Source organism: Lonchura striata, chromosome 18 (genome assembly GCF_046129695.1).
Source record: "Lonchura striata isolate bLonStr1 chromosome 18, bLonStr1.mat, whole genome shotgun sequence".
Lineage (NCBI taxonomy): Eukaryota > Metazoa > Chordata > Aves > Passeriformes > Estrildidae > Lonchura > Lonchura striata.
This window is the reverse complement of record NC_134620.1, coordinates 2,059,772-2,086,552: the sequence shown is the minus strand read 5'-3', so window position 1 is coordinate 2,086,552 and position 26,781 is coordinate 2,059,772. Positions and strand designations below refer to the sequence as shown.

At 51.9% G+C, this 26,781-nt stretch overlaps 1 protein-coding gene across 2 annotated transcripts in view; it reads right to left on the bottom strand.

Annotated features, from left to right (window-relative positions):
- Nucleotides 1-536: 536 nt before the first annotated feature.
- RTN4R (reticulon 4 receptor) overlaps nt 537-26,781 on the bottom strand; it is an 84,673-nt gene continuing 58,428 nt past the window's right edge. The window contains exons 1-2 of one of the 2 annotated variants that reach the window (XM_021536744.2): nt 6,734-6,908; nt 537-2,596 (exon numbers count right to left, since the gene is read on the bottom strand). In XM_021536744.2, coding sequence (XP_021392419.1) covers nt 1,170-2,596; nt 6,734-6,869 — 1,563 coding nt within the window. In that variant the 5' untranslated portion in view covers nt 6,870-6,908 and the 3' untranslated portion in view covers nt 537-1,169. Of the gene's footprint in view, nt 2,597-6,733; nt 6,909-26,781 lie in introns of those variants that run through there. The other variant, XM_021536745.3, reaches the window with a different exon arrangement.

The following is a 26,781-nucleotide window of genomic DNA, read 5'->3' as shown; positions in this document are numbered from 1 at the left end:
GGCATCCAGTGCATGTGGATAGCAATGGTTTGTTTTCTCAGCATCCCAAGGTCACCCTGGAGATGAAGCCACTGGCACAGTGACTCCAGGGATAGGTGCCTGAGCTGCCAGGCCCGCTGTTTCTGGGGAGAGCCACCCTATTTCCTGCATCCCAGTGCTGCTCCACTCGGGACCTACCACAGAGCTCAGCCCATCTGTGCAGAGCAGGAGAAAAATGGCCCTGCCCAAAGCTTGGGATTGTTCCTGACACTCCTCTACTCCAGCTCCAAGGGGCTGGGCCAGCATTTCCTGCTCTTCTCCTGGAATCCAAGTGATGCTGGGAGGAGGTGGGATAGTTTGCAGGGAAACAGGAGCATGAGCAGGGCATGTTTCACACAACCAAACTCTTTGCTGGCACCACTTATGGGTTGCATAACCATCTAAAATTGCCTTATTTATCACTGTGGTGTTAAATGCTCAGATCACACTCCACATCCTCTTAAATCTTCAGCTTTTTAGCTGCTCCGAGTCCTTCACCCCTCGCAGATGACAGCCACTTAGGAAAAAGAAATCTTTATTTTATAGGGTTTTTTTTGTATACTTGTACACAAGTAAAATAAAATGCATATCTATATATACTGCAATCTTGTGAAGGGGCAGGCAGCATTCTTTAACAAATGCTGCCTGTAAACGTGGTGTGAAGGATGAAATGGAGACGGAAAAACTGCAAGAGTCATCAACATAGGATTAAAACAGCATCAAATCCATTACCTCTGCAAATGGGAACCTGCAACATTGTTCAGTGAGATGGTGAGTTACAAACAGATTTTAGACATTCTTTTCAGAGCATTTCTTACATTTCTTTTTTTTTTTTTTTTCCTGTAAATAAACCATATTTCTTTACCATCTGCTGTAGCAAAAGCTGCTTTGTGGGCAAATGCAGTTCCGAAGACCAAAGGTATAATTCACAGGTTTCAGGACAAATAAATTATGTACATCTCAGTATTTGTCTTTTTGTTTTGTTTTTTGATTGTTTGTGTGTTTGTTTGTTTTAATAAAGGCATCCAGTTAAGTTTTGTGTAACAAAGCTTTCTCAGGGTGGATGGGAGTCCTGCTTTTGTTTGCAACATTTATGGAGGTCAGCAAAAGTCGAGTATTAAAGTGTCATCAACCCAGGAAAAGAGTTAATTTTAGCAGAATAACAGTAAGCTCCACACCAAGGGGGGGATCAAAAGGCTTAGGCTGAGCTGTAACGTGGAGCTGTTCCCCTGCTGGGTGAGGCGGCACTGGGCCTTTGATCTGTTCTTTTTAGAGCAGCCCTGCCTCTTTTTGGTTGGGACTGTGGAAGGTTCAATGGGCTCTAGAAATTCGGGTCTCAACTTGGTCAAAGGAGGGTCTACAATGCTGGGGAAGGTCCCAAAGGGGGAATCGTTTATCTGCTTGTTGCTGCCATTTTTGGAAGGGTCCGTCTCCATGTACTTGGGCCTGGACATGTTCTCCTTCTCCTTGAGGTGGTTGTTGGACGAGCGGCTGCTGTGGGAGGAGGGCCCTGCCTTGCCCTTGGCCTCGTAAATAAAAGACTTGTCCATCTCTGGCTGGCAGCACTTGGAGGAGCCGTCGTGGGAGCCCAGCGGGGGCAGCCCCGTCGGGAACTTCCCCGACCTGGTTTTGGTGCTGAAGACGCTGGTGCGGATCTGGTTGAAGGAATCCACGCAGCTGTCCAGCTCGGAGCTCTGCAGCCGCTTCAGGTCCCGCCCTGCCAGGCGAGGGGGCAGGTGGCACTCCAGCTCCGAGGAGGAGCCCTTGAACTGCTTAAACCAATTCCAGAGCGAGCGGGCCTGGCAGTCGCAGATCCACTGGTTGCCGTTGAGGCGCAGGTACTGCAGGGACACCAGGGGGGCCATGGTGTCCCCCGTCAGCACGGTCAGGTTGTTGTTGAACAGGTACAAGGTCATCACCTTCCCCAGGTCGTGGAAGGCGCGCCGGTGCACCACGCTTACCCTGTTCTGGTGCAGCAGCAGCCGGTCCAGGTTGATCAGCCCACGGAAGACGTTCTCTGACAAGCTCTTGATCTTGTTCCCGTGCAAAAACAGGTAGGTGAGGTTCGCCAGGTCGATGAAGGTGTCGTCCAGCAGGATCTGGAGGTTATTATCCTGAAGGTAGAGGTACTGCAAGGAGAACAACCCTCGGAAAAGCCCTGTGGAGAGCTCCAGGAGCCCGCAGCGATCCAGGTGGAGGGTGTGGAGGTGCACAAGCCCCCGGAAGGTGACAGGGTTGATGGATTTCAGGTTCGTGTTGTCGCTGAGGTCCAGCTCCTCCAGCTTGGTGAGCCCGTAGAAGGCCCCGGGCTCGATGAGGCTGATGTTGTTGGAGTGGATCCACAGGATGGTCATGTTGCGGCAGGAGGTGAAGCTGGTGGCCCTCACCAGGGTTATGCGGTTGTTGTGCAGGAAGATGCGCTGGCTCTGGATGGGGATCTCCGCGGGGATGGCTGTCAGCCCCTGCTGCTGGCAGCTGATGGTGATCTTGGGCTCACTGTAGCATACGCACGCCCCGGGGCAGGACTCCACTTCTGATGGGATGTTCAAGCAAAGCACCAAAATCAGCAGTTTGCTTCCTGAGGAAGGACAGAGATAGGGTGGGGATTAGGCAGGGTCATGGAGAGCGCTTCTCTTGGCAGAGGAACCTGAAATTCCCCCTCCGGGTGTGGCACCACCAACCACAAACAGATCCCAGGGCAGCTAGTGATTAAAATGTAGGATTAAAACCGGGATTCTGCCACTCAGCTCAAGAGCTTAAATCAATGTACACTTGTAGAGATGAAACCCCAGTGCCTCCTCTGCCCTGCACCGTCAGGAGGTGAGAGAGAGGTATCAGCACTTTGGATTTGCACATCCAACACCAGCCCTGTTCCCAAGATCTAACCTGTGAGCAAAGGGACCAAATTCTGGGACATTTCCCTCTGCCATGGGCATGCCTGGCACAGCTCAGCCACTGGAAAAGCAGCTGGATGTACCAGGAAACCCCAAATCCCATCCCAGCAGTGCCATCAGCTCCTCGCTTTGCCGGGTCACGGAACAACTCTTCCAAACAAACAGGTGTCCCCACACTGCTCTCAAAACATAACTGTGACTTTCCACAAATAATTTTGGACTGATTTGATCTCCTGGGAGAAATAACTGTGAGACATTCCCAGAATAACTTTCAGGTCAGACCTGCCTGGAGAAGTCTCAGGGCCAAAAGGATCCTTTCCTTCTCCTGCTCAAAACTTTAGGCCGCATATTCCTGCTTCCTCTCTCCCCATATTTTTTTCCTTTGAACCTGTGCAGCCACTGAGGAAGAGGAGGAAACAGCGGGATTTTCCATCGTGCTGTTGTAGGAGAAAGTCACGTGCAAGGCTTCATTCGGGGATCCCACCAAGTGTGCAAGGCATGTGTCCCAAGCATGCTGGCAGCCCCATGGGGCTGGAAAACCCCAGAGAGGAACAATTTTTTTTTCCTGCCCACCCACTTCCCCAGGAGCTGGGCTGCACAGGAATCCCAAGGAAGCATTTTGGTTCACCAAATTCATGAGCTGGGAATGAGCCTGGAGGGAGGGAAGGGATGGACAGAGCAGCACCTTCTCCAAAGGGCCCTCGAGGGTCCCTGAAGGTCCTGCTGAGAAATCTGAGGAGACCCAGGCTGTTCCCTGCTACTGGTGGGAAGGGAGGCAGTGCCAGCAGTGCTTTCCCAGCAATTAGCAGCCAGTAATTAGTCTGATTCCTCCAAACAGGAGTTAAAACGAATGGACAGCAGCCAGGGCAGCAGGAGGCTCCATTTGGGAATGCCACATGTGAGCAGAAACAACTGTGACTCTTCCCAGCTCTGCCACAGGGACATTTCTCTCTCAGGATTTTTCCTAGAGGTGCACAGAGAGAAATGAAAGAGAAAACAATTTATATTTCTGCTCCTTGTTTTTCCCGTGTGGAATGTGTTTGGAGAATTGTTTACCTGGGGTGATTGCTTGGTTGGATTCTGGTGAGGATTTTTTGAGCCTGGTGGCCAATCCAACCCACCTGGGGCTGGGCTCTGGAGAGAGGGTCACGAGTTGTAGTGAGTTAGATATGGTAGCTAGAGAAAGTAGTATGTGGTTTTAGTATCTTCCTTTATATAGTATATTAATGTATTTTAGCATAGTTATAATAAATAAATCATTCAGCCTTCTGAACTGAGTCAGACATCATCATTTCTTCCCACTGGGTTCACCTACATTTCCAATACAGCTCCTCACAGCACCTCTGGACAAAGGACACGTCCTGTCCTCCCCATCGCTGGGAATCTGCAGCCCAGGGAAAAGAGCAGCTTTGCCTCTCTTGTGGGAGGGTTCTTGCCTCTATTGTGGAAGGGTTTTTCCTTTGAAAAACTCAAAACATTTTTCTGGAATGTTGATGCCTCATTCCAAAGTAAGGTGGAAAAGCAGAATGCAAAAAGCCATTCAGGAAAGCCCAGTGGAGAAGAATGGGATGAACTGGGGAGACTGGAGCCAAATCCAGCCTTGCAAATTCCCGGGGGGAATCTGAAGGCAGTGGCTGCAGCTCCCTTCGAGCCTGGCAGATGCTGATGTGGCCAATGAAACCACACCAAACACCAACAATAACAGATTTTAATCACATGGAAACCTCACCAAATCTTTACTGAAGGAATAACGATTGGAAAATCTAGGGTGGGAAAGTCTCCTTCCTGCAAGAACAGCCCAGGATCCCAGTTCTGGGTGTCAGTCTGGTCAGAACAACTCACCGTGTGTGGTTAATAAATCTGATGTGATCCAATCGTCCAATACAGGCAGGAGACTCCCATATATCATATTCCACAAGGGATAAAAACCCCAGCTCAGCATGCAGAGATAATTGGAGCCTGATGCTATCAGCTGCTGAGCAGCCCTGCAAGGCAGAGTTCGAGTGCAGTGTTGTGACACATTTTGGCTGCCTTGTCATGTTTTGACATGTCACGTCCCATTGCATGAAGCTCAGTAAAACGAGACAACTGAGACTCGGCGCTACAGCCATGGCACACCAAGAGCAGCCTCCTGGGAAATTAAAACAGTGCTGGCGACTCTCTGGCCATCCCTCTGCAGCTGATAATGAAACCCATGGGCACAGAAATGGGACTTTCTGGAGCCTCCCTTGTCAGCTCCGTCATTTGGGTGACGGGGCCGGGAGTGACACCGGGGCAGCAGGAGTCACCTCCTTATGCAACATCCCGCTGCCCCCAGGCTGTTCCTCCCTGTCACGGCCCACGGACACCTGGATGCTGCCCCAGTGGCCCAGTCCCAGCTGTTTTGCTGGAATAAATGGGATAGAGCACAGGGAACGCAAAACCCATTCCCAAGCGAGAGGAATCAGAGTGACACGATCCCTGTCCCAACTCCAGCTAAGGGACAGTAAATCCATGTAAATCCATGTGGACATGGGGAGAGAGCTGCTGGCAGAGGTGAGCCATGAGCATCACCCTGCCCTGTGCCACCCATGCCCACAGCTGAGCAGGCACAGGCGATCCACAGGATCTCTCTTCCCCGGGAAGCTCCCGGGCCAGGCAGCAGGATCCTGCCCAGCTGCTGGCTGTGCCCAGGGCTGGAGCACTGCGGCCCCAGGAGGGAAGGAGCGCATCCTGCCCCAGGCTCGGCCCCCTGTCCCACTCCCATGCCCCAGAGGCCGCCAGCAGCGCTGAGTCAGTGGCACTGAGAGCGCTGCCAGCCAGCAGCACTGGGAAATTAATTACAGCAGGGCCAGGCTGTGCGCTTTAATTAGGGACCTGGTGTTCATGAGCTGCTCGGATTAGCTCCTTCCACTGAGACAGTTCCTGTCAATCATCCCCCAAAGCCTTTTTCCAGTGGCTTTCCCACCGTGCAGCCCAGCTGTGTCCTGGCTGATCCATGGCACAGCCCAGCCCCTGTCGGTCCCCAGCCGGGGCAGGGCCAGGGGGAAGGGCAGGAGTGGGTGAAGCCATGGGAAGCCAAGGTGACCCTTTTGTCCCCAGCCAGGCTGGTGTGCCGTGACAGAGGCCCCAGGGACCCTGCCACAGCTTTCCTTGATCCTCCAAAACCCTTCTCCAGTGACTGGAGTTCAACCAGCAGCCGTGCCTGGTCTCAGCATGTCCCAGACCCCAGGGGACACCAAGTGCCATCAGCTACCCAGACCTCGCACAGGGATATTTTAATTTGTTTTCCTGGGTTCAGCTCTGGCTGTAAGCTCCTTAGTTTTCCAGGAAAAAACCCCACTGCCCTTGGCCAGAAGGGCAGGAGACATTCAAGGCCATGTTGAAGGGGGCTTGGAGCAACTTGGGGTAGTGGAAGGCATCAGGGGGTGGAGCAAGTTAAGCTTAAAGGTCCTTCCCAACCCAAACATTCCAGGATTCTGTGATTAACACCTGTCAGGGAGGAGGGAGGTCAGAAGGTTCCCTGTCTGCCCATTCCCAGAACGTGCCACACTCAGCTCCTGGAGGGGAGCAGCATCTTCCCTTCACCTTCCAGATAAATCCATCCCAACTTCTGTATCTGCACTGAGCTCCCACCACCAATGGATGCTGGATCCTCCTCCTCCAGCTGGCCTCTTCCACCTCAGCACCCGTCTCAGTGCCCATCCCTGAGGAAAAGGCTCTTGGAATGACACCCATCCCCTCCTCTCAGCTGAGAAACCATCCCTCCCTCTTCCAGAACATGATTAAAACCTAACTCAAGAGTTCCTGTGAAAAGCAAAACATGAAAGAAATTCCAGAACCTGGAACCTTCAGTCCCTCCAAGACTTCGGCTTTCAGTTTAGCATTTGTTCTTCCAGAGCTTTCTTGAAAGCCAGAAAGCTCCTTCAGTGAAGCTGCAGCACTTCCCCTTTGCCATTCCCCAGTGTTCTGAGTCATGGAACTGGAAGCAATTAAAGTGGGTCCATTATCTGCCTCTCGAAGCTCCCCCGGGCCACCGCCTTGTCAAACTGGCAATTAGAAAGAAAAGGCTCCGGGGGCCTCCAACAGATGCTTTGCAAACTTTTTTACCAGGAGGCCAAAGCGAGCTGCAATGTGATGCCCTTTGCAGAGCCACGGCCTCTCCCCACTGCTCTGCTCTGCTCTCCATTGATTTGGAGATATTCTAATGTGGCTTTCCTGCAGTGCAGGGTCAATAATCATCTGAATTCTCTCCTGCTTGGACATAAAGGGCACATTTTACAATACAAAGCCTTTTGCTGATGCACACAGCGTTTCGCCTTTGTTTATAGCAGGGACGCACTGGAGCTGCTGATTTCCCACTCGGAGTGGGCACCGTTTGAAATTCCGTGGGCACCATTTCAGATTCCGTGGGCACCGTTTGAAATTCCGCACTTGGTGCCTCTTGCTTTGTCCTGTGGCCAAAGATGGGGCTGTGCCTGTGCCACAGGGAAGAGGGCAGCGCTTCCATGCATTTCAAGTGGAGGTGAATGGAGAGGTCAGTGAGGAAGGACAGTCGGCTCGGAGTCGTCTGGAATTTCCCTCCCTTCTGCTGCGGAGAGGAAGGATGGAGCATGAAGGACAGAGCATGAAGGCACAGCTGGAGTGGCTCCAGCTGGGAGGAGAGGATGGGGGTGAAGCTTTGCCACCATGAAACACCTGGGAGAGGCACCAGAGTCACATCTCTGGGGCAGAGCAGGTCCCTGCCATCCTCAGGCAGCTGTAGCACAACATTTTGGGGCTGAAGCAGGTTCTGGGGCACCTCTGTATCTCCATGGGGATTTTGGGGTGTCAGACACCCCTCTCAGGTGGGACAGTCAGTGAGGTCACTGGGGTGGGTGAGCTCTGAATCTCTCCCCAGGTTCTTCTGGGGATTCTCCATGTCCAGGGGCTGGAGCTCATACCGAAACACTGCTGATGAATCCCAGAGGCCTGAAAATATGGAGCTAATTCCCTTCTGGGCAGCCCTGCGGGTCTGAGGCAGCAGGAGTGCTGCGGGCAGGTTTGGCACAGCTCTGTGTGAGACCTGTGCCAGCCCTGCCTGGAGCTGCTGGGATGTGAGCAGCAGCAGGGTCAGTGATTTAGGCACCTGAGCCCCACCTCTGGCTTGTCCCTGATCCCACATCCTCTGGGACTGTATCCAGACCCATTAACCTTTGGGACTGAGGTGCTCTTCCTTGCCTTTGGCAGCACAGCCCCTCTGGAACGTCCTGAACAGGGCTTGAGCAGGGCTGACAGGTCATTTCTGTAATGCATCCCGGCAGGGAGGCAGGCAGTGCGTGTGCCATCTCCTCACTTCGGGTGTTCATCTTCCCCTCTTCAGTCACACTCCCTTAATGCGCTTTTTAGACTTAAGATTGCAGGGATATTTTGAAGGGAAGAAGGTAAAACCGAGTTACATCTTGTGCAATTCTTCCACTCCATCTTCCCAAGCCTCCAGGGGGGTTTGAACGCTGGTTCTTCAGCAGCGCTCGGGGCTGAGCTCCACAGCTCATTCCAGGAGCTCAGGGCAGCACAAACCTTCCCTGGGACAGCTCCATCCTTCCCTGGGATGTGCCAAAGCAGCTCCCACTCACAGGTCTCCCCATCCCTGCCAGTGGCTCTCTCTCACTCCCTAAATTTTGTCAGCAGCCTGGATTTAGCCTAAGAACATTTGGTCAGGGTTTTGCTTTTGGTGCTTTGCCAGCATTTCCCTGGGCAGCAGCAGGGAGAGGAAGGAGAAGGACGGAGTGAACAGTTTGTATTTCAGCCCATTTGAATGAGAACCCGGTGAGGAGCACAAAAATTAAAAAGTTTCTTCTGTAGCCAGAGGGTTTCCATCCTGCTGAATTCCCAAGGCTTGCTGCAAGGCATGGAGGTGTGAGAGCTGCTCAGAGAAAAGGTCACCAGAACCCTTCTGAGGGAAATATCAAGGGAGTCATCAGGTCCATGGTTAACAATAACAATTATCAATTATTACAGCCCAGGAGTGCCCTGGGAGGCCAGGGAATGGGAAAAGTCCTGATTCCAATAAAATAAGGTGACAAGAGCTGCAGGGAGCCAGGCCAGGGACATTTGAGCTGGGCTGAGGTGGGATCCAGGAGCAGACAGGGGTGGGAATGCAGCTCTAAATAGTGGGAGCGTTTCCCTGGCACCTTCTCCAAGCCCTGGGCAAGCAGTGGCCTGAGGCAGAGCTTCCCTGGCTCCCTACCAGACAGAAAACCTTCTTTCCCCTCCTGGGGATTCTTCCAAGCCTGGTCCCTGTAGGAATGCTGCTGCAGACTTTTTGCTGTACTCCACAGTTGGATACTTGGGGTGCAAGGGCAGCTTGGACCATGGCAGATGTGCAGATGGGATTGGGCAGAGATTTAGAGGGAATTTTGCAGAAGTTCAGATGGAAAATTGCAGAGGATCAGATGGAGTTTTGTTGTTCAGAGGGACCATGGCAGAGGTTCAGATGGAATTTCCCAGGTGTAAAGATGGAAAATTGTAGAGCTTCAGGTGGACAATTGCAGAGGTTCAGATGGAATTTTGCAGAGGTTCAGATGGACATCTGCAGAGACTTAGATGAACTTTGCAGAGCTTTGGATGGACAATTGCAGAGATTCAGACAGAATTGTGCACAGATTTCCATGGACAGCTGCAGAGGTTTAAACAAACACATGCAGCAGTTCAGATGGACTTTTACAGAAGTTCCACAGCTTCTCTGGAAATTCCATTTTAGCACCTCCCCTCCCTCGCAGGGAACAATAAATAAGGACTTGGTCAAACCCACACAGGTTAAAGATGGTATTTAAAATTATTTTCATGAAATCAGGAATAATCTTTGAGGTTCTTAAGCACTGAAAACCTGACCTAGTTATTCCTGTTTCCTTTGGATAGGCACTGGGAAATCCAATGGGTATGCCAGCCCATTTTGCAGTGAGTGCTCCTGCCACTGCTCTGCCCCTCACCTGGTGGGGCTCTCTCTGCCAGGTCAATCAGCACAAGCAGAATTTCCAGCTGTTCTCATGTAGTACAAAATAAATCTGCATGGTTGCCACCTGACCTCTTCCTATTTGTGCACATCTGGAAGGGGAAAGCTCCTGACCTTTTAAAGGGAGAAAATTATGAGCTTAAAGTAAAACATGGAGCATTCCTGTGGAAAAGGCCTCTTAGGTGGGTTTATTCCAGTCCTGGGCCTGACACAGGTCAGCCTTGGTCCTGTCTGTGCAGACACTGCAGCTCTCAGGTGCTGCTGGCCCAGCCAAACTCCCAGTATTCCCCATTCCTTCCTCAGAACTGGTTTCCCCGGTGCAATCAGGAGTGTGGCCCTTTGCAGGAGGTGATCGTGTCTGGAACTGGAATAATCATGGTTATGTCCATGGCTCTCCTGAACACACACTGCAAAGCCTTGTCCTGGAGCCCTCTCCAGCAGTGGGACACCACAGAGCCCCTGCAGCACAGCAGCAGTCTCTGGACCCTGGGGAGTACATGGATTTGTGGGGATTTGGCTCAGAGCCTTGATCTTTTGCCAGGTACCAAATTCCACAGCGACAGCAGGAGGAGAGGGCAGAATCTCCAGGAGATGCCCAAAGCAGGGGCCAGCTGTGCCAAAGGCAGGGACACAGGCTGTGGGAGCTGGATGAGAAGCAGAAAAAGCCCAGTGCCCAAAGAGAAGGTGAAAGCACATGGCCTGGAATGTGCATTTGGAGAATTTGAGGCACAGCTGGGAAAAATGGGCACCAAAAGGGGAAGGGAATGGGCAGGAAGGCTGCAGGACAGGGGGAGATCCCTGAAAGCCTGCAGGCAACTGCTGAGCTCTCCAAATCCCACCAAATGAATCTTGGAGAGCAGCTCTGAGTAGCTGCTGTGATCCTGATCCGCCTGCCAGGGCTGCACTGGGCACCTGCCAGGCAGGGCCGAGCCACACTGAGCACAGGGAGCTGAGGAGGAGGAGGAGGGAGGGCTCCTTCCTCGCAGCCCGGGAGAACCAGATGGATTGGAATGAGTTCATCTTTAAGGTGTCTTCCCACCCAAACCATTCCAGGTTATATGAAATGTCACAGTTGCATTTTCTCCAAGTGACAGCCACCTATGGCCATGGCATTGTCACAGCTGTCACAGGATTATGGGATGGTTTGGGTGGGAAGGGACCTTAAAGCCCATCTCATTCCCACCCTGCCGTGGCAGGGACACCTTCCACCTTCCCAGGTTGCTCCAAGCCCCATTCAGCCTGGCTTTGGGCACTGCCAGGGATCCAGGGGCAGCCACAACTGCTCTGGACACCCTGTGCCAGGGCCTGCCCACCCTCCCAGGAAAGGATTTCTTCCCCAAATCTGTCCCTGTCATGCTGTTTTTTTCCAAGAGTCCTGTGGCCAAAACCCACACCCAGCCCAGTAAAGCCAAACCCAGCAGATCCCTAAGAATGAGACCAGAAAAGCTGTTCCTGGTTCCAGCACTCTGCTGAGGGCATCTTAAATCATCCCAATCCTCATTCCCATCCTACCCAGATGGGATGCATCCAGCACACTGCACAAGCAAGATCACGTGTGATCCTGCCACCATTCCATCCCCACACTGGGAAGAATGAAGTGACAAAATATTCACTGTGAATCACAAGCAGCTCCTCTAGAAGTCGGGATTATCTGTGCCATAGCTGTAAAAAAATCAGGCACGAACAGGTGTCCAAAGGAAGGAAATGCAGGTTCCTGAGACGATTTAGGTCTCCCAAGGGGCACAAAGTACCTCAGGAGTGCTTCAAAACCTTCTCAGGAAGGAGAATTTCCTGCAGCTCCAAACCTGGCGCTGGTGGCTGCTCTGTGTGTGAGTGACTCAGGGAGAGGAGAGGTGAAGCTCCAGATGGAATTCACACCTGCTCTCCCCCAGCCATCTGGGACTGCACCCCCTGCCAGCTGCAAATCCCACCCCCACAGCTTCTGGAAGAGCCCCCTTGCCCAAGGCAGCGTTCTCCTTGGTTTTCCTCTACAATAACATTATCTCAGTTTTTGCTCACAGCCCCAGCTTCTGCAGCCTGTGGAGTGCACCGATGAAGTTTAGGAAAGAGCCTGGAAGGGAAAGTTCTTCCAAACATTCCCCATGGCCCAGTTTGGTGTGTCTGTGTGGATGCATGTCAGAACTCAAAATGTCCCTCAGACATTTTTGGATGTTCTGGGCCCAGGTCAGAAGCATTTGAGACCCTGGCAGGCAGCTGGAAACAGCTGTGATTTTGGGTTTGAACCATGGAATGATTTACCAACCTTGCAGGAAGAGCAAGAAGTCACAAAAGTTTAGATATTAGAGTAGAAGTAGTCACAAAGGGAAGAATTTCTGAGTGCTGTACAGGGGGTTTTGGTTTTGTACATGGGGGTCAGAGGTTTTAAGATGGATTTGGGATTTGGGCCTGCCCTGTCCTCCCTCTTTCTCCTTCCTTACCTCCATGTTCTTGGTGATGTTGGCACTCACAGATTGGTTTAGAGTAGAAAGGCACCATTTAATATAGGTAATAGTCATTGGGGGAAAACTGCAAACATGCAACACATAATGTACCAAATAAAAGACAGCAGCAGCCCTGGCGGGGAGAGAAGAAGCAGTCGGGGTCAGAGAGGATGTCAGGGTGTGTGTGTGCCTCTGCCTGAGCTGTGAGCAAACAACAGCAGCCCCAGGAGAAAATCTTTTAGATAACTTGCAATAAGCTGCCTTGAGACCGGACAACAGAGACTGCTGAGCCTTTCTTTGGAAGCACGGGTTGGAGGAGAGACTTTTCCACCACACGGAGCCACCTGCGACCCAGGGTGGGCTCCGTAGATGCAGAGTGAGCAAACAGCCTCAAACAGCCTCAGGCAGGACAGGGAGGGGGAGAACATTCCAACTCCAACCTGGGACACAGCCAAGGTCCCAGAGGACAGCTGGAAGCCACTCCAGAAGAGAGCAGGCACGGGGGGCTGGAGACCAGGTTTCTGTGCCCTGCTCACAACTTGTTTGTCCCCTTGCTGGGCCTGGAGGATCAGAGCTCTCCAGATACCCCCAGGTTTGCCACCTGGAGCAGATGAGGAGCAGAGCTGTGATCTGTGAGGTCTCCACCGCAGTGTGGCCTTCAGCAGGCTCAGGACATTCCTCATCGCCCCTGGGACACCTGGCCCCTCCAGCCTGGCCACATTCCCCCTCTCCCCCCTTTCCCCTTTTCCCCCAGCATCTCTCCCAGCTCCTGGCACACATCCCTGGCTCATCCCTTCATTCCCAGATCAAACTGGGACTGGTTTTTGGTACCTGCGTGTCTCAGGTGAGTGCAGCTCACTCAGCCAGGTGGGGAGCACAACACCCACAGCTCTGTAAATAAACATATTCTCTGAAATGTGTTCTCAGAGCCAAGCTGAACAAGGACACAACAGGCTGCTAATGACACAGTTTTCCTGGGAATCAGGATTTCCCCTGAGCAATGGGAAAAGGATCCTGCAGCCCAGCAGGGTTTGAGTCCCCGGTGCTGGGCTGAGCTGCCCTCACCTCACACCCCCCTGATATCCCACAGAATTCCACCAGGAATTAACACCAGACTTCCATGCCCAAAGTCCTCAGTTCAAGGTGTGAAAAATGCATATTTTATGATTGGCTTTTCACAAATATTATAATGAATATTATATGTGTAATGTTAGAAAGTTACGCTGTATTAATTCTGTTACGTAGTGTGTTAAGTGTAGTTTTAGGTTACAACATAATGTTAAAATAGAGATTATGTATGTGGGGGAAGTTTTATTTTAGGAATGAGACACTCACTTTGAGGAACACCTAAATCTTCCAAAGGAAAGGAATTTATGGCTTCTTATCAGAAGAAGCCAATTTCTTCAGGCCTTGCTCAGACTTGAAGATGCCAAGGGGTTAAAGGAAACAGCTGACATACAACAGAGTTTCTTGTTTAGAATAGAATGTATGCATAACCATGAAGGTGTATGAATATGCAACAAGTGTATTGGTTTAAGGGTGATTCCTTTGTTCACAAGGGATGCTTCTCCTGACCAAGTGTCCAAGAGCATCTGGACATCTGTAATTCTTTATTTTTTATTATCTTATAATTGTCCTAACTCTAAATTTTATTACTCTAATTGTATTATTATTTTTATAACCATTTTATTATTACTAAACTTTTAAAATTAAAAAAAAAAAAAAGTGATTGGCATTTTTCACAAAGGTCTCATTGCAGGCAGAGAAATGAGAGCCCCCTCCTGCTTTTCACTCCAGGTAAATAAAACTCTTGTTCCACCTGCAGCCTCCCCTCTTCCTTGTGTCCATCCATTTCCCCACTAAGGCATTAAATTCCCATAATCACCTGCCCTCCAATGGGCTTTAAATCAGTTTTAGGCCCCCATTCCCTGCTCCCAGGCCGAGCACCTGCTGGATTAAATTCCCTGTTCCCCTGCTGCCCCTCTCCCAGGCAGCTGCAGTTGCTCTGCATTAGAGCCCTGCCTTCAGCTTTATTTGTTTATTTATTTTAAAATCCCAGTCAGCTGCCAACTGCATGGGCAGTAATTTATAGCTATTTTCTGGATCATTCATGAAAATAGGGAAATACAGCAGGGTGGAAGCTGAATCCTGCAAAGCTCCTGTGCAAGCAGCTTGTTCTGCACTGATCCTCCACCAACAATCGCATTTTGAGGGCTTTAAGCTGCCTGTTTCTTAATCCATTTAATAACTGCCCATTGATTCCATAGACAGGATATTCTCCACCATGGAAATCGAGCATCTGACATAAATCTGAATTTATTATGATAATCCAGATCCATGAGCAGAGGCTGGGGGAATTTGTGCACATCTCATCCAGCAGGACATTCCTCCAAGCCTGGGGCTTGCTGGCATCAAGGTGATGCCACAATAAATAATTGTGACACCAGTACCTTCAAAAGCAACACCAGAAAAAAAAAAAAAAAAAAAAAAAAAAAAAAAAAAAAAAAAGAAGACAACTGGGTTTAGAAAAAAAATCTGAGAAATATAGCAGTGGAAATTATTGGTGTTTCATGGAATTGTAGAATCAATATGGTTGGAAAAGCCCTCTAAGATTTCCAAGTATCAACCCAGTGCCACATCCCCAGCTGCCACAGGGAGACGTTTCTGGAGCACTCCCAGGGATGGTGACTCCCTGAACAGCCTGGTCCAGTGCTTTCCCAGGCATTTTTCTCTGGATTTCTGTGCCTTTGATCCTTGGCTCTGTTAACATCTCCCCTTTCTCCACAGCACAGATCCTGAGCTGAGCAGCCTCTCCTCACCTCCAGGGCTTTCACACTTGCTGCTTCCAACCTTCCCTAACCTTCCCTGCCCCTGGGAATCCTCTTGTTTTCAGGTTTATAAGGAATTAGAGCCAGGATCTTGTCAGCAAGTTCTGGCCACGCTCCCACACGCAGTCCTTAGAAAAGGCTGGAGCATGCATCCATGTGGGATTATTGTCCATAAACCAGCCTGGTGGATGGGCTGGATCCCAGCTGGGCATGCCTCTCCACAGCTGTTTGAGCATTCAGGATCATTGCAGAGGACAGAAAAGATTTCCTTGAATAAACAGTATTTTCTCCTTCCCATGGGAGCTGTTTGTCCCCAGGACTGGGCGTTGCTGTCCCCCCTCCAGCCCTGGTGGCAGGGCCATGTGTCCTTCCCCTTCCCCACCACAGGCTCAGCCCGTCCCTGACCTCAGCCCCTGGGGCTCATTTCTCAATTGAAGGAACCAAACCACGAATTTGATTGAAGACAAGCACCACCCCATAGCCTCAGATGTCCTGGGGGACAGAGAATTCCCACCCTGCAGGTGCCTCCCTCCGGCAGAGCCCTTCCAGAGCAGCAGGGCTCTCTTCCCATAAGTGCCTGTTAATATTTCATGGGACTAAGTGAATTTCTTTCCGTTTCATTTGCCATCTTTGTTTAATTCACCTCCCGCAGCACGAAAGGGAGACCAAGGCCCAGCTGCTGATGTGGGGGAAATAGGAATAATCTCGTCAAAGGAATGAACTCAAGTGAAAAAAAGGAAGAAATCGGTGAAATTATGAATAGAAATTACAGCAGAATCACAGAAACACTACTGGAAAGCTCAAACCTTCAGGAGCAATAACATCAGGCACCCAAATGGCAACCAAATGGTGCCATATATTAATTTCCAAGCAGAATATCCCATCACTTCCAGCCTGGAAAAGCCTAATCCCAGCATATTCACAAGGGTTTTTTTTAGGGGGATTTCTCATATAATGCAAATCAAGGAAAAAGAAGAGTAAATCTTGTGGATTTGAAGACAAAAATCCCCATCTCTTCGTGTTCTCCTGCTGTTTTTCCTGGCAAAGTGAAAGCCAACTCTCCTTTCCCTGGGGAAATGATTTGTGCAGCTTCTGACGGGAGCCAGGACAAGGAGCACAAACCCCGCTGGTTCCAGCAGGAGCGCTCCAGACATCACTTCCCAAAATGTTCTTGGTGCTGGCCTTGGTTCCCAAACCTGCTCAGTACCTCCCACCTCTCAACCCCAAAAGTGCACCAAAAGTGTCCAGCAAATCCCCTCCCAGCCTCATGGGGGGCATCGTGGGACCTCTCACAGGAAAAACAGGAATGCTTTGGAGTGAAGCTGGGAATTCCAAATTGTGGCTACTTCTGATGCTTCTGTCTCTGCCTTCCCTTCCTGGAGGACTTTTCCAGAGCAAATTCAGCCAATCTCCCCTCAGTTCCAGACCCCAAATCTCAATCACTACTTGTGGAAATGTTTCCTCCCAGGATGTGATGCTGCTGGTCCTGTTTCACCAATTTGACCTCTTCCTTCCCGTTTTCCTCCTTAGCTGTTATTTGGGATGACACCCCCCTCACACCCCCCTTTTTCTGAAAAGAGCCCAAACTCTCTTCCCCTTTGCACAGCCTGCTCAGACCCACACCGGGCTCTGCAGGAAGCTGACAGCAAATCAGGGTGACAAAGAAACCAGGGGCAAATTCTGCTCTGTTTTGTGCAAGTCCTGGGCTGATCCCACAGAGTGAGGGACCAAGGGAATGGATTCTGCCCCTCTGCCCTGCTCAGGTGAGACCCCACCTGCAGAGCTGCCCCAGCCCTGGGCAGGCACAGGAGGGACCTGGAGCTGCTGCAGAGAGTCCAGAGGAGCCACAGAGATGCTGCAAGGGCTGGAGCCCCTCTGGAGCCAGGCTGGGAGAGCTGGGGGTGCTCACCTGGAGAGGAGAAGGCTCCAGGGAGAGCTCAGAGCCCTTCCAGGGCCTAAAGGGGCTCCAGGAGAGCTGGAGAGGGACTGGGGACAAGGGATGGAGGGACAGGACACAGGGAATGGCTTCCACTGCCAGAGGCAGGGATGGATGGGATATTGGGAATTGGGAATTGTTCCCTGGGAGGATGGGCAGGCCCTGGCACAGGGTGCCCAGAGCAGCTGTGGCTGTCCCTGGATCCCTGGCAGTGCCCAAGGCCAGGCTGGGTGGGGCTGGGAGCAGCCTGGGACAGTGAGAGGTGTCCCTGCCATGGCAGGGGGTGGCAGGGGGTGGCATTTAAAAGGTTCCTTCCAACCCAGACTGTTCTGTGGTTCCATGAGTGAAGCAGCAGCAGGGACCTGTCCTTGGGACAAGGGGGGCTCTGGCAGTGGCACATGTCCCCAGGAGCTGCCAGCAGCTGAACTGCAGCTGCCACTGCACCTCTGCAACTCATCCAACTCCCTGGAAAGTTTAGGTGCGGAATTTAGATGAAATTCCAGGTACTTCTCTGGCACATGAGTTCTCTTGCCACCCAGCAGTGTGAGGGTGCACATTTCCATCCCCAGGTGCCAGTGGAGCACGCAGGGTTTGCTTGGCCAGCTGGGCATGGGGAGGCTTCCAGAGGTGTCCAGGGCTGTGTCACCATTCCTTTGCCATTCCTAAGGCACCCAGGAGCACAATGGAAGGAGATCTGTTTGTTTTATCCTTCCAAAGCCCGGCCTGCCAGCCCTGTACCCTCCCCCCAGCTGCAGCATCAGCAGCTCCTTCCTGACAGCTCTGCTGGACTGGGGGAAGCACTGGTCTGTTGTTCTTGTGTTAAGGATGGATGAATGAAGTGATACAACTTCTTAGGTTTTTAGAAGGTCAAATGTTGAGTTTATTAGATATTGCACATTATTTTAAAGATCTGACAAAGCTGAACTTGATTGGTTCTTAATTAATACTTCTTATACTATTGGTTAATTAGGAATAACGCTTTTTTTTGTATACATCTTACACGTAAACAACACATTTAAAACACTTGTTGCAAAGATTAAAGATTGTTTTAATTTTTTTCTCTGAACTTTCTCAAACATTCCCAGAGTAGTGCCTGAGAAAGTTCATCTGACTCTTTCTCTGGCCAGAGTGCCAGCATCCACACTGGTCCACATAATTCCCTAGAGAAATCCCTTCTTCTGCCTGCCAGATCCCAGCTCAGTGTTCAGTGGCTGATGGATGGAGAGGACAGGAGCTGTGACAGGCCACCGGGACCACCATCACACCCAACTCATCAGAACTCTCCTTAATGAGCTAATGAGAAGGGCGGGAAATAGCAGGTTAATTAACTGCCCCTCCTGAGCTGGGGAAGGTGTCAGCTTTAGTGGGGATGGATAAATGACAGGGAGGGCTGTGGCAAGAGCTGGCAGATTGTTCTGGGCTGGAAAACTGCTCCTCGTGGGGAAAATCAGCCTCCTTCAGCTCATCAGGAAGGGGAGGCTGGAGATAAAAGAGCTGCGTGTGAGGAGCTGCCAGGAGCTGAGGTGATGCCTGATAATGAGAGAAGGAAGAGCTGGGGCACTTGGGAGGGACTTTTTTGCTCTGAGCTTCTGGTGCCAAATGTTCCTCCTTGCCTGGGGCTCCTGGAGCCGATCAGAAAGAATCCAATTGTTATTGATCCCTATTCCAGCAGCTCTTAGGGGCTGATGTTCTTCCTCAACCAAAACACCAAGAAACTCAGAGACAGGGGGAGAGAAAGAGCTTTATCCACAGGTGAACTTGGAGCAGCACAGGTGGAAATGTCTTAATTGTGTGTCCAAGGAGCTGGTGAATCATGGAAATACAGGATGGAGTAGCGTGGGACAGTGAATTCACTAAGCTGGAGGAGGAGCTCCAGGACTTCCAGGGCTCGTCACCAAGGAGATATGCAAAGAGAGCAGAGAAAAATATTGTGGCCTCTCCAGTTCAAATGCACCTCCTCACTGAGCTGTGCCATGACAGGGAAGCCTGTGTGGGCTGGTACCACAGGGACACAGCACGGGACCACCAGAACAACCCCTGGCAGCTTGCAAAGAGCTGGGAAACCAAAAACCCCCAGGAAATTATGGGAAAAATAGTCCCAGCCTAAAGTCTGTGTCACACTGGGATGCTGCAACTGGCAGTGTCCAAGGCCAGGTTGGACATTGGGGCTTGGAGCACCCTTAGACAGTGGAAGGTGTCACTGCTCATGGCAGGGGTGAAATTCCATGATCCTAAAGGTCCCTTCCCACCCAGACCATTCTGGGATTCTGTGATTTGGCTGTAAAATCATCCCTCAAACCAGCACAGCACCACAGGGCAGACTGTTATTGGTTATTTGGCCTCTTTTTGTCATCCCTATCCAAGGGAAAGGAAGGAAAGGACAGTTGGTGCTCCACAAAAAGAAATATTTCAGGAGAAAAAGCTTGAAGAAAAGGGGACAACAAAATGTCACCTTTCCAAGACAGAAATGTGGGCAGAGTGTGTCTGTCCCAGGTTCTGCTCTCCCCAGAGTCAGAACTTCCCTGGAATCCTCCAACTTAAACCAGCTGCAGTCCAAGTGCTCTCTGAAACCACAGCAGTGAAAGCCTAAATGACTTAAACCCTTTTCTAAAGGCAGGGACTTCAAACAAGAGCGAGAAGATATTCAAGGCAAATGTGGAAGTCTGACTACTTAAAACAGCTCCTGAAGAGCAGAGACGAGGCAATAAAGCAAGCTTTGAGGGGAAAAAAAAAATAGGTGTTAAGGCTTGAGAGCAGCATTAATGCACAAAATCAAAGCAATTTCTCTAAGCTGTCAAAATAATCCCTGGACGTTGGGAGGAGCAGCCCCACAATTGGAGAAGGAAGGGATCCCTCCTGCCTGGGGGTGGGAATTCAACCGTTCCTGACAATCACAATAGGAGCAAAGCCCATGGCTGAGTGGCATTTACAGGAGACTAAGAAGAAAATCTAAATGAGAAAGAGAGAATTGAAAAGCCTCGGCAAGCAGGGACACAAAAGGTTTCTGTTGAGATGCTTGTAAGCCTTGGTGCATCTGAGACGTGCAGAAATTAATAAATCAGTGGTTTAGGGCTCTGATTTAAAAAATAAACCAATATATAAATAAGAGGTTGTCAGCTCCCAAGCACTTGTCTGAATCCACGTTGTGTCACCACTGATCAGATCTCACCCAGCAGGACCAACTCAGCACCACAGTGAAATTAAAGACAACAGGCAAGAAATCAGCATTTCTGATTTATGAGCTTTTTATAAACCCACTAATCTGAGAGGAGAAACCTGCCAGGGTAAGAGGGACAGACCAAAGGGCTTCGGGCAAGTTTGGCTTGGGGTGGAGCTCCTGGAGCTGGGCAAGGGCCTGGAGCATCTCCGTGCCCAGGAGAGGCTGAGGGAGCTGGGGCTGCTCAGCCTGGAGAGAGCCCAGAGAGAGGGGCCCCAGCCCTGGGTGAACCTGGGTGAACCTGGGTGAACCTGTCTGTCTGTCCTGTCTGTCCCAGTCTGTCCCAGTCTGTCCCAGTCTGTCTGTCCCGTGTCCCCCAGTCTGTCCCAGTCTGTCCCTGTCTGTCCCAGTCTGTCTGTCCCGTGTCCCCCAGTCTGTCCCAGTCTGTCCCAGTCTGTCTGTCCCCGTGTCCCCCAGTCTGTCCCTGTGTGCAGCACTCAGAGCAGCCCCAGGCTCTGCTCCAGCCCCAGCGCTGCCCCAGAGCCCCGGGCAGGGCTGAGCCCAGGAGCTGCCCCTGCCCAGGAGGCAGAACTGCTGCCCTGGGCAGTGCCAGCCCTGACAGAGCCCAGAGAGGCTGTGGGGTCTCCTCCTGGGGCCATGGCAGAGCTGTGAGCACAGCCTGAGTGCCCTGAGCTCTGGGATGGCCCTGCTGGAGCAGGGAGGTGCCCCAGGGACCCGCTGGGCTCCCTCCAGCCTGACCCATCCCTGGATCCTGTAACTGTGGCTTTGGGGAGTCTGGGCATGTGTGGCACTTTAAACAATGTCCGAATGGGCTCTGAGGGAGCAGAAGATCCCACCCAGTGTTCCAGAGAGTGGGGTACCAGCTGAAAGGGCCCATCCCCACCTCTGCCTCTTCTGCACTTTCCTGAGGTGTGGATCTGGAGGCCGGGATGGATTTCCCATCCCTCACCGTGTCCCTGGGACTGTCAGGAATGACAGCAGGAGGAGGGCCGGGGCCAGGGCTCTGCCTGAGACCATTACCAGCATCTGCATGAAGGCCCAACCTTTAAGAGGAATGGTCGGAGCTGACCTTCAGCTGCAATCCCTGCCCCGAAATCCCCCCGAGGAAGCACAAACAATGTGACATTTCAGAGCAGGGCCTCTGCGGCCACTCTGACATTACAGAGAGAGAAAACAACTTCAGACTGCAAGGGGAGTTTGCATCAGCTGCAGCCACCTGGGCTGAAGGGAGCACCAGGGCTGGGGTGACAATGTGGGCTGGGGAAGGGCTGAGCTGGGCATGGCTGCCAAGCACAGCACAGACAGTCCCAGATGCTGATGGGCTCCATCCCTACACAAAAACAAAGATGTAAATTGAGGAATTCTTGCTTATGAAGAGATTGAATCATTTCAGACACTGTTAACAGCAGCACCCTGAATGAGTCAGGTTGGAGGGACCCCAGATCCTAGGAAAATGGGAATGTGAATTAAAAGGGTGGAAGGCAAAGCCCCTGGGTGTAAATCATGATTTTTTTAACAACCAAGCCCCTCCTGGACGATCAGCTGCAGCTCTGCCCCAGCACCACAGCTCTGCACACACTCTCACACACTCCCATAACTGCTGGGTGAGAAGAGCTATCCCTCAGGTGCTCTCCAAGGCACATAAATCTGGGCAGCAGAGCTGTCAGATCCCATGTGCAGGTTAAAAACCACCAGTTTCTTGCAAAAGACAGCCCCTGCACTGATTCACAGTGCTAATGTTGATGCAGGAGCATTACAGCATTAGGAAGAGGCTCCTGCACAGCCCTGGTGACCTGTGAAACTCTGTCTCTGCACTTCCCAGGCAAATTCCCAAGCTTAAAGCTGTGCCTGTGCATCCCTGAGCATCTCAGTGCTCGGTGGGAGCCTCCAGAGAAAGAGGGGCCACTGAGCATGGAACTGTCCAGCTCACAGCCACATCCAAGTGGATTGGAGGGCAGCAAATGGGCTGGGTCAGGAACCTTGTCAAGAAGGACTGGAAATTGAAACAGTTCTGCCATGACAAATACAACCAGAGCTTGCAGAAAATGAGGCAGGAGATGAACTCGAGAGCAGGACAGAGAGCAGAAGGAAATGTTTATTTCAGGCCCTGCTCTGAGGACTGTTCCTGTATCTGACATGACACAGCTGGGAATTAAAAACCAGAAATGCTCTGCTGAGAAGAGTGGGGGAAAGGGTTCCTTCCTCCCCCCGCCTGCTCCTGCTATCCTCTGCTTGCTCCCTCAGGATCCTTGCACTGCTGGATGCATGTGGGATGGGAAGGAAGAGCTGCAGCTCACCTCTTCCCTCCCCTCTCCCTTCCCAACTGCCCATCTCGGGGTGGCTGCTGGCCACAGCCTGGACCTCAAATCTCCAGCCTTTGCCTTGGCTCCCCCACTTGTGAGCCTGACGGCAAAGCTCAGGGAGGTGTCACATCAAGCTGTCACCAATTATTTGGAGTTCAGTCTTTGCTGACCTCTGGTCCACCTGGAGCACTGCATCCAGCCCTGGGTCCAACAGCAGAAGGACCTGGAGCTGCTGGAGAGAGCCCAGAGGAGACACAGAGATGCTGCAAGGGCTGGAGCCCCTCTGCTCTGGAGCCAGGCTGGGAGAGCTGGGGGTGCTCACCTGGAGAGAAGAAGCTCCAGGGAGAGCTCAGAGCCCTTCCAGGGCCTAGGAGCTGGGGTTGGTTAGGTGAGCGTGACCAGGTTTGGGCACACTCAGCGCAGAAAAATAATAAATACTTCAGTGAAAAGTGTCGGACCCTGGAGAGAGAGAGGTCACCAAGGGTTTGTCATCCTCAGACATTGTTTTCATGACAGTTGCCACCCAGCTCTGCTCTCCCTGTGCTGAATTCCAGATCCTGCTCCCCTTTCTGCACCCCAAAAACGCCCCAGCCTGTCAGAAACCCACAGCTGCAGGTATGATATCCTGGGGACAGATGACATTTATCACCACTCCCCTGACATTACAGACAAGAGGGAGCTCTGAAACACTTTTAAAGCCGGAGAATTCCGAGAAGGAACTCCAAACATCACCTGTGGTTTCCTCGAGAGAGGCTGACCCACGGGATGACTCTCCCCAGGGAGATTACAGAGCTGTCACTCACTGCCAGCAGCGGCAGGGGAATGATGGGCTCGGGCTGCTGGGGAGTGTCTGTGTTCCTGTTAAACACAGGCTGCTCCATCCCTGCTCCTCAGGCTCAGGACGAGAGGCAGGGAGGGGGCAGGAGCCCCCCGGAGCCCTGAGACAGGGATGTGAGGCACTCCCACGATGCAGCTCTCCCACATTTCAGGGTTTGCCACTGATCTCAGGGTATTGAGCACACTGCCAGCTTCTGGATTTGGGGCTCCTCACAACTTCCTTTACAATGCTATTTTATTTTTCTGGCAAAGAAGATGAAAACATGAATTCTACCCAAACCTCAGCAAGAAGAAGGGGCATGAAATATCCCAAACTGTGTTCTCTGGGAATCTCCTTCCCTGCTCCTGAGGTTTGCAGGTGTTTGCAAACAGGGTGGATGAGGAAAGGCTCAGGGACAGGCTCCCAGATCACACCACCCCTGCAGAGAGCAACACCTCTTCCTCAGCAGCAGGGCAGCATTTTCCATGATTTTCTGATTTTGTGTGGGCTCCAAGCAGGGCAGTGTGGAAAGAGCAGAAGGGCTCAAAACCAGAGCCTGAGCGCTGAAGAGGATGGTGTGGAAGGACAGGGAATGGTGTGGAAGGACAGGGGATGGTGTGGAAGGACAGGAGATGGTTTGGAAGGACAGGGGATGGTGTGGAAGGACAGGGGATGGTGTGGAAGGACAGGGGATGGTGTGGAAGGATAAAGGATGGTGTGGAAGGACAGGGAATGGTGTGGAAGGACAGGGGATGGTGTGGAAGGACAGGAGATGGTGTGGAAGGACAGGAGATGGTTTGGAAGGACAGGGGATGGTGTGGAAGGACAGGGGATGGTGTGGAAAGCCAGCAGAGAGGGAGGACACTGCCGACAATCCTCCAGCACAGGCTGAGCTCCAGGCTTGGCTCGAGGGCTCTGATTTACACGGCTGTGCCTTCTGGAGTGCAGATGACCAATAAGTGCTCGTCGCTTTTAAGAAAGCCCTGGTGCCTCGCAATAACTCAGCGCTGATTGCCCGCATTTCCTTAAAAGAGCTCATTTAGGGTTGATTTAAGCACTCCTGGGGAGGGCAGGCAGGCGGGGGGAGGTGATTTACAGAGCTGGAGTAGCCGCAGAGGCAGCTCAGGAGCTCCTGCCTGAAACGTGGGACTGGCTGGAGAGCCAGGGATGCCCCAGAAAGGCTCCTGGAGCTGATCCATGGAAGGTTGAATTATTTTCCCCCTTTTCAAGGGCCAGCTGTGGTTCAAGCATGGATTTGCTGTGCCCCACAGATGCCAGAGGTCAGATTGTGTTTGTAGCTGCATTTCACCACTCGGATTTGGGGGAGGGCATCAGTCTGGGCTCCAGACTCTGAGAAATGCTGCTCAGGAGAGAACACCATGCCCTGGACTCCACTGAGGGCAGAGGTGACCTGCAGGGACTTGCAAATTATCCAATAAACACTGGACAAGGAGACTGGATGCACACATCCCCATGGGGCTGATCCCTCTTTTTTTTTTGCAGTGACACCTGTTATAGATGCATATTATAATATTGGCTTTTCACAAATATTAAAATAGATTTTATATGTGTAGTGTTAAAGTAGGTTTGTTATAAAGGTACAGTTTTGATTTCTGTTGTTAATTAAGCTTAGTGAAATAGCTGATATCAGTGTGCTTGTGTTAAATTGCTGCTGGGATGGGATAAAATCCACTGCACACAGGATGAGGACACTGCTATTGATATTCCAATTATCAGCACTCGCTGTCTGAAGGCAGTGTGCACCAAGACCCAAAAATTGGAGAGGATAAAAAAAGATCAAAAGCACAGCCAAGGAGGAGCCAGGCTGAACAGTTCTTGAAACATGTAAACTGGTTTGGGGAAAAGTTTACTGTGCATAAGGGTCTGTGAGTATGCAACAGGCTGATGGAGGGAAAAGGAATTGAAGGGGTACCCCAAAGGTAACAGGGTGGTCGGGGCTAATAACCGGCCCTAATAACCTTTGCTCTGTGGTCCTTGTCTCCTATTGTCCTTTACTGAACTTTCTAAATGCTCTCAGGAGAGTGAAGGTGTTTTTCACACAGTCCTGCAAAGCCTCTAACGAGGCCCTGAGGGGAGGAGGTTTTGCTCCTGTTTTGCCCCTGTTTTACAAAGCCTCCTCGTCTCTCCTGGCTCTGCAGAGAGTGGAACAGCCCTGGCAGCAGAGGCTGGCAATGTGGGCAGGCAAAGCCCCCATGGGTTCGCCATTCCCGAGCACTCAGGGCGTTTCTGCCATGCCAGAGGTGCCCGAGGATGACAGGAAAATGATGCCCAGGGCTGGCCAGCTCTTCCTCTCAGCCACAGCCTCTGACAGTCCCAGGAGCTGCCTGGCAGGTCCCTGCCGTGCTCCTGGCAAAAGCAGAAAAGCAGGAACAACCCAAACTTTTAATGACACATCTGCTAGTTTGTAAGTGTGCTGCCTCTTTAAAACACTGCCTGACATTTCTGTGCATCCCTGTCTGGAGGGGCTGGAAAACACTGAGAAGAGAAATAATGAGGAGAAAAGGATCCGCTTTAAAAATGAGCAGAATGGGGAGAATTCTGCTGTTCTGCCCGCCCTGTGCCCAGTCCCCCTCTCTTCTCCTGCCCTCCCAAATTGGGAGCAAGGCTGGAAAGCCAAGCAGCTGCCCCACATTGCCCCATGAGGAGCAGCTCAGGGTCTCTCTGGTGCTCCTTGTCCCACCCTGGAGCCTTGTCTCTGCTCCCTGGCTGCCGAGGCCGGGGCTTCGGAGCAGGGCCTGGTTTCCATAGCAAACGTGTGCAGAGGGAGAGGCTCGGCGCAGCAGAGCCGGGAAGAAAAGCCTTTATTCCCCCACGAGCAGGAAGGGCACGCAGAGCTCCGCTGGCACGTGTGGTTTAGATTCCACGAGCTCCCCAAAGCAGGGAGAGCCTGGGAGCCAGAGCCTGCTGGCAGCTTTTGTCTCCTGCTCAGCCCCTTCACAAGCCTTTGTGGAGCTGAGCTTTGCTCCCAGCTCATGGATTTGCTGTTCTCCCAAAGGAGAGGGTTGGGCTGCTCCTGCCCCACCAAGCACAGAGGGAAACCTGCTCAGGGCAAGAAGCACCAGCACGTCCTGGCAGGACTGAAGGGAGATGGAGATGCCCAAAAGCGCTGAGTCCTGTGGGAGGCAGGGAAAACAAGGCCCAGGCACCTGGGATGAAGGCCCTGGAAAACCATCAGGGAGGGGCTGGGCGTTGCCAGGGCCACAAAAGGTGAAAGGCCCCGGATCAGGGGTGGTGGGACATTCCTGTTGTGGCTCTGCTCTGTCCCACCCCGGTCCCAGGGACCCCGAGGCTGCCCCCAGGGTGTTCCCCCTCCCACAGCAGCTGGGAAAGCAGCACAGAGGCCACACTGCTGCCCCAGCACTGCAGGGCCAC